Below are 11,852 nucleotides of genomic sequence, written 5' to 3'. Positions count from 1 at the left end.
CCCCCCAGTCGCCTGAGGGACAGCAACCCGGCCCCCGGCTCAAAAAGGTTGCCTACCCCTGTTTTAACCTTCCAATGCAACCTGAATAGGTGAGAAGGCAAGTGAAAAAGTTAAATCTGAGAGGAGGGCAGATACACTTTGCATAAGCAATTTTATTAAATGTAATTTAGGATAACACAGATCACACATGAAAACAGGCAACTGGGCCATTTCTGTCAAGCATCTTTGTAGAAAACCATTGTCTCTTTTCTAAGTGCAAATTATTTCATTTTTTTTTTTCCAGATCCGAGGAACACCATTTGGGAATTGTTTATCTCTCAGTGATGGTCCCACAGAGAACAGCACAGGAATTCCTTTCTTTTATGTGACTCCAAAGGACAACTCAGTAGCTGATCTAATGAAAAATTCCACTGCTTCACTAACATTGCCAGAGGCAGAAGGAGATTCCTGCAGGTACAATGACTATGAGAATATTCGGGTGTTTTGCAGTAGCTTTTCAGTGCCATTTAGAATCATTCAAGATTGTCATTACAACACGAGAAACATACTGCTGTTACTCACAGTGATAGAGGTGTTCATATCCTGCTCTGAAAACACTTTAGTTTCATAAGCTTTGCTAAAGAAAGGTGATTTCCAGCCCTCCCAGAATAAATAGTCTGAACCTCAAGATCACCTGTCAACTAGGGTCTGTTATTAATGACAATGTCCATAACATGCATAGCCATGCCTGTTCTTGTTATTTCGATAAGAAGCTGAATTCTCTGAATTGAAAACTGTAATTTTTTATTATTTATTTTTTTGGATTGCAGCACCCAGAATTTCCTAGTCAGCTTTCTGGTTGTTTGGAGTTGTTGTCTGCCATGCCTGGCTTATTTTTGCATGTTTGGTATTAATTTTGCAGTTGGTTCTATTGACAAACTACATTCTTCTCAAATATAGGTAATTGCTGCCACTACATGTGGTGTCATGGAAAGAGGGGTATCTTTCTAGGCAGGCTACTTCAAACAGTGGCACAGGATGTGTACTTGAACTCACAAGGCTAGTGTGTGAGAGTGTTCAAAAGAAATGGATTGGGAGATCAAAGAGCATTTTTCTCTGTTTTTCAACAGCACAATAATAACAGCAAGGGTAATGTGCTAGTAACTAATAATCTAGCCAGTTATTTTCTGGACTTCGGTAATAATAACAAATAATGACCTGTTGAGTGGCCAGCATAGTTAGTAATGCAACTAGTTGTTTTTTGTTTTTGTTTTGTTTTTTTTGAAGTGGCACTTCAAACTTTTTGGAAAACCTATGATATAGTATACTGGAATACACAACCTTTTCAGCCACAGTAGCTACATCCATGTCATGTGATAAGTATATACATTTAAACACATGCACAGGTGTACATACACACGAATTTGCACATATACACTACATGTACAAATAGATACTTGCTCTGGTGAGCTTCAGAAGCACTGTTGGGGGCATGGAAGAAATAGGATCCAGACTCCCCCTTTGTCCCCCAAGAGGTGATCAGAACTGTCAGAAAACAACAATCTGTTTGGTTGATCAGGTGCCAGCATGTGGCAATAAGCAATCTGTACATTAAGGTCATGATATATAAATACTCATCAATACTTCAGAAATAAAACTATTGAACATGAGTGAAGAGCTAAATCAATTGACACGTCATCTATGAAAAAATCCATATGATGTATGTGAGTGGATGCAAACTTGGTATAAAAGAAGTATTTGATGAGATACATGAATCACATTTTAGACTGACATTTTAACTCAAAAGCATTTGATATTTTAACTCACAGCTTTGAAGTGAGGGCGGGGGGTGGGTAGGGAGAAAAAAGAGAAAACTCTTTATATCAAAATCAGTAGCAGTATGGTAAGGAGGTTAACAGTGCCCTAAAGCATCAAGCCAAAGATCAGGAGAAGCTTTTCAGCTTATGAATTTTGCTCTCAGTAGAGATTTAGTTTGACGTTGGTACCAAGCAGATTAGTAATGCTAATGCATGCTTACTGGTTCATTTCTTTTAGGGGTGCATTATATTTATGAGCTACAGAGGATGCACAGAAGGCATGTAATCATTCATTCTGAAACAAGATGAAAGTGTTGTGGCTGCAGTATTTATCTGTCAATAAAACCTTGTGTTCTATAATATTTTGGGTCATGGGAAATAAAAACACTTGGAATTATGGACTATATCAAGCTGAGTTACTTTTGAAATACCAGAATAATGGTAGTCATTGTTCATTTGTGTGTGTTGAGCTCTTTCAGTGGTGGAAGTCCAAGTCTTAATGAGATCTTGAAGGTTTACTTTTGATGGGGGCCAGCTCTGGAATCCCTGAGCCAGCATGATGCCTGGGGGATTCTGAGAGTTATAGTAAAAAAATAAACTTGTCAAAGCTCCAGTGTATACCAAGAAGAGGTTAAAAATGAGGGAAGGAAATTAAGGACTATTTTAAAATGTCCCAGCGGTAAGCCCCATACCATAATTTCCACTTCCATGTTTCACAAGGCTCACCCAATGGATTAGCTTCCTATGCTTACCTGAGGTACCAGGACCTCTGGTTAGAAGATGGTTCAGGTGATTGGAACTTGCACACTTAGCTCACGCATGAGTTTGAAATCATTCTGGTGTGGGGAATCAAAACAGGTCAAATTGTGTATAACTCTTTGACCATATACTACAAGATCCTGAATGTTATTAGGGTGTTATTTTAAACATAATTGAACATATTTTAAAATAAATGTATTTTAAATGTTTAACCCATGGTTTTCCAAAGTAATAGATTACTCATTATCTCAGGATATACATATTAGTTATGGACATTCTCCTTTTAAAATGGTATGTATGTACAGTGCACCCTTGCTTTACACGGGGATCCATTTCGTCCCCCCCCCCCCCCGCATAAGGCAAATAGCGCATATGCTCGAGCCCAATTGACAATATGGAGCTCGTGCATGCGGTGCACACACCATGGGGGCGCATGCCATTTTGTTTCCATCGCGCGGCTTTCACCGTAAGCTGAAACCACGTAAAAGATGCCAGCATATGACACGGGTGCACTGTATGTTTGTTAGTTTACTTATTTATTTATTTAACAGTAACAATAGAAAACTTGTTAATACAATGGCCCCTAGGTATCCACTGGAATTTGGTTCCAGGACCCCCATGGATAGCAAAATCTGGGAGTGGTCATCCCACTATATACAGTGGAGTAGTAAAATGGTATACTTTGTATAAAATGACAAAATCAAGGTTTGCGTTTTGGAATGATTTGTGGATGGTTGAATCTGTAGATGCAAAATTTGACTAATTCCACAAAAAGACTCCCACAACATTTTGGAAGAGTAATGACTTTGCTAGTTTTTTATGTTATTTTGTGAAAGGAACATTTTTATGCCCTTGTTATCCCAAAAAATAATTTCACAGGCAGTGTCATTACTTGTGACATGTTACTTCCCTTTGCTTAGGTGATTTATTATTAGGAAAGCCACCATACTCCTAAACTACAAGTCTTTGGCTTGCCTGATACTTGCACATTTGTCTGCTTGTCTTGCCTTCCTTGAGGCATCAGTGCTGAACATAGCAAGGTCTAAAACTAAGTAGCCACAACTTCTGCCAAAGCATCCTAGAAATAGAGAGTATTGAGTGTCATTTGTAAAGATATGTAGCCCTTTTGCATTTCCAGCACCCCCCATTCCTTCACTGATAAATACAACTATTGTGTGCAAACATCAAACTGCACAAACAGAAGAAATTATTCAGAGACCATTGTCACTGGTGCATCCCCACGTGAAAGCCTCTCATGCTACACCAATGTTAATCAGTTATGAATGTTTAGATACAGGGCAGATAAAAAGGTTAAGTGAAACTCCAGTAGGCATTTAAAAATTTGATGTTGGCAGTATTCCTATGTTGGCACATGCTTTAATAAGCAGGTTGTCAGTCTCTTCTTCTGAGTCATTGTGAAACTGGGAACACATCTGAAGAAAAGAATACAAAGAAGTAGGTGGGAAAGAAGAGCATTTATCAGCACATGCTCCACTCAGAATTGCACAAGTTTACCTGTTTTCATATGTTGGAATCCATGTATATAGATTGTCTGAGAGGACTGAATTTGCGCTGCTTAAAAAACATATCAAGGTTCTCTTTTCTTTGTATAAATTTTAAGTTATTAATCCTCCCCGCCAGCACACCCCATAGATGTACAGCACTTTGCAAAGCAATGAAAACAGGAGTTTCCTCCCTGAGATTACATACTAAAATTCAACACAAGGCAACAATGAGAGAGGAGAGTAATCAAAAATGCCCTACTCTTTCTCTGTTCAGAGTAAGAAACTTTTAGCTTAGCCCATGACAAGGTATTATGGGAGTTTTAGTTCATAACATCTGTAATGTCAAAGGTTCACTATCTCTTCATTACATTTTCTGAGGCTGTATCTTCTGCACTGTAGAAATAATCTGTTTGACACCACTTTAACTGCCATGGCCCAGTGCTATGGAATTCTGGGGTTTGTAGTTTGTTGTCGCACTAGAACTTAAGTGTTAAAGTGATGTCAAACCAGATTATTTATGCAGTGCATATGCAGCCTTACTGTGTCCTAGGTCTGTGTTTAGGAGCAGTGATAGAAGCTAATGATTAAAAACCAGCTAAGTTATAAAATTAAGGGGTTTTTTTTCATGAAAATGAACAATTTGTTTTTGAGCTAAATTAATTAAGTTAAAGTTCAGTGCTAAAGAACTAACAAAGTTCACATTTCTAAGCTTGTTATTTATCCAAATCTAGTACTTTTGGATTTTTGCAAAACTGCTTTGTGTTTTTTGTTAGTCCCTCAGGGTTGGTGTTTAGGTCACAGGTTCCGAAAGCAAACACAAATAGCTATGGGAATCTTTGTCTGATTTCATTCATAATCAGAATACAACTAATAGATTCATTCCAATTTTAAGAGACTTTAAATCAACAGTCAGTAAGATCTAATTGAAATGGGGTAGTCATCTTTTATTCAGGTGGTCCTATTGTGTTCTACACTGGATACTCCATAGAAGCTCTTAATCTGTCCCAGAAAAACTGAATTTTGAAGCTCTTAATCCTGGGACTTTGTTGGGAATCAGTAACCTACAGAATGGTGGATGGTATGGGGATGAGGTTATAGGGGATGAAGAAAGCAAAAACAAGAGATGAGTGAGGTGGATGAGAGACTGAGTTTTCAAAATTTCACATAGCTCTTTCATTCTCTCCCAGGTTCTACTCAGAGATAAAGGAATAGAGGGTAAAATCATGTATGACACTTTTTAGCTTCATTCTGCAAAGGTTTTATTTCAGGGGTTTAATTGAATAGTCAGCTTGCTAAAGTAAATGCAATGGGCATCAGTTAGCTTCCCCCCCCCCCAGCTTATTAATGATTAGACGTTTTAAACAATTTCTGCCAACTTTTCTCTCTTTGCTTGGGAGCCCTTGAGATTGCTGATAGTATGCTACACACCTATTGATGAGAACTCAGGGAACCAGTTTGATAGATTGATAACTGTCCAAAGAAAAAGCCAAAGGAGTGGCTGCTGGCCAAAATGCGTACTAGATTGGCATTTATTTGTAATTATTTGCAGACACAGAATACTGTACTATTATTCTTTCTTGTGGGAAGATGGTACCTATATTTTGGGGGTGCAATCCACAGGCAGGAAATCTGGAAGATCCCTATGCATTTGATGGACAGGAAAGAAAGTATTCTGTGATATATGGTTTATTGTTTTTGTTAGATGCTTTTGTTATATGTTAGGTGTAGTGTACCAAATCAGAAATCGATACAGGAATATAATGTAAACCAAGTAATTTAAGTCACAGGGAGGAAATCAGAATTAATTTTTAGATTATTCAGTTACATATATTGCTAGGTAAAGCTTATTTATTTATTTAAAGTTTATAATTGTTAGGCTGCAACCCTATTGACACTCACTAAATTGAGAAACATGGTATGGTGGCAAATGTTGATAGCTTTTATAACTGCATTTCCAAGGATGGTTCAGAGAATGCAGGTAGTTGTGTTCACCCACATTAAAAGATCAGTTATATCAGTTTTTCTACTCAGTAGAAGTAGATCTTTTGTAAAGTTAATAGGTCTTAACTGTCCAATGAAGCCCAAGCCACTTCCAAATGCATTGATTTCCAATAGGGAGTCCTGTATGCAAAGAGATAATGTAGCTCCTTTGAGACTAACTGACAGAAAGAAACTGGTAGCATAAGTTGTTGTAGAGTCTACTTCCTCAGATGCATAGCAGTGATTCTTTTTATGGGTAACTTATACACATATATCACTGGACCTCCCCTGTTCAACCCCAATTGCGATCTTTTCTTAATACATCTGGAGAATAGCAGAGAGCCCACTCTCAATTTGTTACAGCAAGATAGATTGAAAGGAATATGACTATAAAGAGACCTTGAAGGCTATCCCTCTGAAAAGGTGTCATGATATACATTGGTTATGACAGTTGAAAAATTAGCTATCATCGTGAAAACAAAAAAGGAGCACTTTTGTTACTTAACTCAATCTTTTTTATGGAGTATAACCTTAGCCTATAATTAATCTATTTTGGAATTGTTTGGATATTACTATATATTCTCCTCCTCTCAGAAGTAGTCCTCAGGCACCTCTCCATCTCTAGACAATTCAGTCTTTAGACTAAAAAACTTTCCATTTTTAAATAATAGCACATCACAGCAGAATGTCAATTCCTGCAGCTGAATCTAGGCTTTTGCATTTTCCTAGCCAACCACACCCCCCTGCCCCTCAATATCAGTGATATCTTGGCTTTTGTATAGGAGGTGGAACTGCCTATCCTAATTCTTAGTTACAAGCAGTATCTTCTTTAACCTAACATATACTAGCCATTATGGTCTTACACTCTTTTGTCTTTGGCTCAGCCCATCACGGGAATGCAGTTTCCCAGAACTTCTCTGCAGTTGAATTCAACCCTTGGGCTGAAAATGTTTTGCCACCCTAGTAATAGCAGGATCACCTGGTTTGAATTTTATCTTTGCCACTAGTAAAGGAACTGGAAATAGAAAGAAATGTGTAAGCCTGAGGGTGCCTCACAGTTTCATTACATACAGAGGAAGAAAATTTCCAGAGAGGGCCTTTGTAATGTAATAATGAAAAAACAGATCTACACATTGAGATAGGAAGAAAGCAATGTTCGATCATAGAGAACTCATCCTGATGGTTTTTCATCTGTTGGTTCAAGACTCCATCTCCCCATCAACACCCGTTCTTTTCATATTTTCCTACTTCATTGGGAATGAAATTACCCTCACATGCACACACAACATTACCACCTTTTGGTTTGTGCCATACTAAAAAGAGAATAATGACCTTTCTATATACAGTACTCCTGCCATTGAAAAAGAAAATATGAAGAATCCTGCCTTTTAAAAGGCTTATTCACAATGCATAAATTCATTGAATGATGAGACATTGACATACATGCATGTGTAAATCAGCATTACATACATTAAAACACAAGGAAAAATAGGTAGTGGGGTTTTTTTTAATCACACTTGTTATTGAAAGTAGATAGAATTTTACATTATTCTGGGCAACTAAAAACTTGACACTTTTGAGTTCTGCATATTCAGGAAAACATCAATGGCCTTTTGTATTTAACTTTCACAAAATATTTGATTTCTGCACGGATCCTGATATTTTTATATGGTTTGTGATCCAATTCTTTTATGATCTAAAACAGGAGTGGGAACTATGCAGCCCTCCAAACGTTAATGAACTCTTACTCCCAGCATTCCTAACCATTAGGCTATTGCTGCGTAGAGCTAATAGAAGTTGAACTTTAACTGCAGTTTAAATGCAAAAGGCCATCACCGTTCTAAGAGCAAAAGTTCTGATGTGCAGTAAAGTAATATGCCCTATCTGCTTTTCTTTGCTTACAGAAAAACTATTGTTGATCCTGATGATCCACGATGTGCCAGGCTTATCCTTACAGGACAGATGGTTACTGTGCCTCCAGAAGAAATGGATTTTGCCAAGCAAGCATTATTTTCTAGGTCGATATGAATTCACTCTTACTATATTTGTGTGTGTCTGTGTGTGTGTGTGAGAGAGAGAGAGAGAAATACTGTATTGCTGTTTTCATTTTGTCTCCAAGTGGCATAAGTGCCATGTCTACTTGTGCAAGTCAGCAAGCAAGCTGGATTACTGCTTAAAGCAATTCTACTGGTGTTAAAACCAACACTGTTGCCAAAGAAATTAGGGACTGTTGGCTGGAAGACAGCTTCTAGACCTATATTTATGATAAACCTGTTTGGTTACCTTTGTTCTTCCAGGCACCCAGTAATGAGAAAATGGCCTCGCAGTTATGAATGGTTCTTTATGAAAATGAACATTGAACATGTCTTGCTTCAGAACTGGTATGGAGGAATTACCACTGTTGCACTGGATGAATACTTCAAAGCAACTTCCAGTAAAGCTTAACTGGACATTCAAATATGGACATTGTGTTTCCATATTTACTTTGAAAACAAACTGTTTTATATGCTATACTACCCAGTGTTTATTTAACAGTTATTTTGTGCACAGTATTTAAAATGGTTCCATCTTTCTGAATGGGAGTAAAACAACTGTATGAACTTTTTAATGTGAAAATGAACATTAAAAGCAGATATGAAACTGCAATAGAAGATCTTACCATTTAAGGATGGCAATGGATCACTCCAAATATTTGGAGTATTTTTGATTTTTACAAACATCCCACAGCACAGTGAAACTATATGTTAATTATAATTTCTGGAACAGGACAAGAATTGCAAGTCTACATGAAAAGTCTGCTATGTAAAGTTAAAGTTACAATTTTCATGTTTCCTAAGGCACATATTTATCTTTGTTGCACAAAATATAGTTCTTTAAAATGGTTTAAATATGGCTCTGTTGCTAACTTATGAGCATGAATAGCCATAAGGAGCAAAATTGGAAGCTTTGGTTTCCATTTTCAGCTAACTTCTTTCCTTTCTCCTCCTTCCCTTCCCTTCCCTGTGGCCAAATCGGGACCAGCTGATGATAAACCAACTTCAGTCCACTGGTTCATTATCCTAGCTTCTTCCAATAAGCTCCAGTTAAAGTTTAAGCATTAGGCTCATGCATATGACAATGAACTAGTTTACGTTAAAATACTGTTCAACTTCTCCGTTGATCTTCTATTGGATTCTAGAACAATCCTTTTAGGAAGTTAAAGGACAGTTAATATTATTTGAAACAGAGGAATAAAGAACAAAACTAGACAACATAAATATAGGTAAATACATTTTTCTCCCTACTCATTATTTGAAAGCAGGTATTGCAACACCCATGTCAGACAGGTCTGGAGCTAGAGGAGTATTTCATATATCTGATTTGTATTTTCTTTCTTTCTGACAGACTTTTGAATTGATTTTATTTATTTATTTTTAAACTTTCCATCATAGAGATGGATAACATGAATTGTGGGACATGAATAAAATACCATATACTGTATGTGTTTTCTAATTGCACTAAAAAGATGGAGGACAAATTGGCCTGTGCTATATTCCTTTAGTATTTCTATGTAAAGGAACATCGTTGCAGTATCCCACAGCTTCTCTGTGGCTTTGTGTTTTATATTATGTGAATTACAATGTTGTTCCTATGAATAAGAGTTCTACAAAAAAATTCTGTAACAGTGTATCTTCTTAATGGATTTGGTATGCTCCACAGTTTAATTAATGAACTGCAGCAAAACTTTCACTACATCTACAAGAAGTCAGAAAGATCCAGCAGTTGGGAAGACAGCATGAATGTTTTAAGACTGAGGCCAGATTCCTGTTTAGTGATTTATACCGGCGGTTAAACCAATAAGTAATTTTTGAAATATTATGGAAGGGGATCTCCTGTACCTCCCTGCACAAAGTGTTCATTCCTGGTGCACAAGGGCGGTCAAATGGCCCCAGATGTATCTCTTCTTTCCAGCCACTGATTGGCTGCAGAAAATGCTCAGGCACCATTGAAGTGCCATTTTATGCCTGGGAAGAAGAAGGAACTTTATGCTGTAAGATGACAGCACCCATTTGGTACCTGTATGCACCTTCACAGCTAATCAGGCCCTGGGGGCATACCTGGGTACTGTCTGGAAGCTAATGGGAAGACACAGTGCCATTTCTAGACAAGTAGTTTTATTTATTTATTTATGTAATACCTTACCTTTCTCCCAACATGAGACCCAGCTATGCTCTGCCAGCACTTGGTCTACACTTGTTACTGGTTATATAAACTGTAAAGTGTTAAAAGTACAGTAAAAACATAGCAAATACTTTTTCTTTTAAAAGTTTAGCCTGGTTAAAAACCTGGGATGTCATCTACCTCTCCTCCCAAAATGGCATGGCACATCCCACAAACACAGCTTTTGGCCGTGCAGCATTTTATCAAGAACTATTATTTGAAAGCAGGTATTACCACACCCATGTCAGACAGGTCAGGGGCCAGAGCAGTATATACCTGACTTGTTTTCTATTCTTCACTGACAGTCCTTTGAATTGATCTCAACATCCACACTGCAGAAATAATCCAGGTTGACACCACCTTAACTACCATGGCTCTATGCTATGGAATTCTGGGATTTGTAGCTTTGGAAGTCATTTAACCTTCTCCGTCAGAGAGCTCTGATGCCACAGCAAAGTACAACCCCCAGAATTCCATAGCATTGAGTCATGGCAGTTAAAGTGATGTCAACCTGGATTATTTCTGCAATGTAGTCACAGTTTTAGAGTGATACTGGTAGGACCAAACCAATGCATAGGTGAGTCTTCTTGCAACTTCACATATGTCTTTTCCAACATGAAGTTAAAGGATTTCCCAGCCATGAACCTGAAAAATGTTGCCCACTCCTGCCTTAGGACCTCTATAAAGATTTCAAAGCTCCTAGTGTTGTACTAGGGATGGAACATCTGCCATGTCCTTTAGTTAGGGGTTTCCCACATCTTGAGGTTGCAGTTTTATCATTGCTAGAAGAGCTCTAACCAAAAATCGATCAACCAGACCCTTACTTCTTCCTGGTAAATCTGAAAAACCAGGCCCTCACTGCAATTTATAGTTTGATTTCTAGTTCAAAATCATCAGACTACAGCATGCCTCACTGTGCTAATCTGTGGTTTATCTTTAGCACATAAAATTATACAAAGGACTGTTTTTATTTGAGGATGTAAGGCCATCCTTTCAGAATGGTATGGTAAACATTAAATTTCTCTATAGTTATCACACAAACTGTATAATACAATGTTTGTTCAAAGACTAAGCTTTCCTGTGTTTTTCTGCTGCTGTTATTTAACCAAAGAATGATCGGTTTCTAAGATAATTTTCTTCACTGGATAAAAACTGAGTTATTCATATTCTGTCTCCCCTGGCAATGTTTATCAGATATTTCTTGTAAATAAAATAAAACATTGATGGGAAATTTAAATCAGAATATTTTGTTGAATGCTTTTACTCTACGTAAGGCATATAGAAATTTAATTAAATTTTGGATTTTAAAAAATCAAAGATGAAAAATTACTAAAATGAACTTGAAGGAAATGAAAATGTAAAAAGAACAAAAGTGGTGAACAAAGTGCAGTCTATTTAAGGGAACCCATAGCTATTTATTTCATAGAATCATAGAGTTGGAAGAGACCACAAGGACCATTCTGTCCCACCCTGTGCCATGCAAGAATACATTAATTAATATTACAGTATTTTAATTAATCCAATTCATCAATTAATTGAATTAATTTTATATCCCACTTTTCCCAAGTACAGGACACAGGGCAGCATTCAAAATCAGAATAAGCTCCCATGG

General features: G+C 37.3%; 1 protein-coding gene across 1 annotated transcript in view; it reads left to right on the top strand.

Annotated features, from left to right (window-relative positions):
• CREG2 (cellular repressor of E1A stimulated genes 2) overlaps window positions 1-11,477 on the top strand; it is a 25,821-nt gene extending 14,344 nt beyond the window's left edge. Inside the window, exons 2-4 of the mRNA XM_042460068.1 lie at window positions 284-453; window positions 7,945-8,058; window positions 8,338-11,477. Coding sequence (XP_042316002.1) covers window positions 284-453; window positions 7,945-8,058; window positions 8,338-8,485 — 432 coding nt within the window. The 3' untranslated portion in view covers window positions 8,486-11,477. The remainder of the gene's footprint in view (window positions 1-283; window positions 454-7,944; window positions 8,059-8,337) is intronic.
• The last annotated feature ends 375 nt before the right edge of the window (window positions 11,478-11,852 follow it).

The sequence above is a fragment of the Sceloporus undulatus genome, chromosome 3 (genome assembly GCF_019175285.1).
Source record: "Sceloporus undulatus isolate JIND9_A2432 ecotype Alabama chromosome 3, SceUnd_v1.1, whole genome shotgun sequence".
Taxonomy (NCBI): Eukaryota; Metazoa; Chordata; class Lepidosauria; order Squamata; family Phrynosomatidae; genus Sceloporus; species Sceloporus undulatus.
The sequence above is the reverse complement of the archived record's forward strand: the minus strand, read 5'-3'. Positions and strand labels throughout refer to the sequence as shown.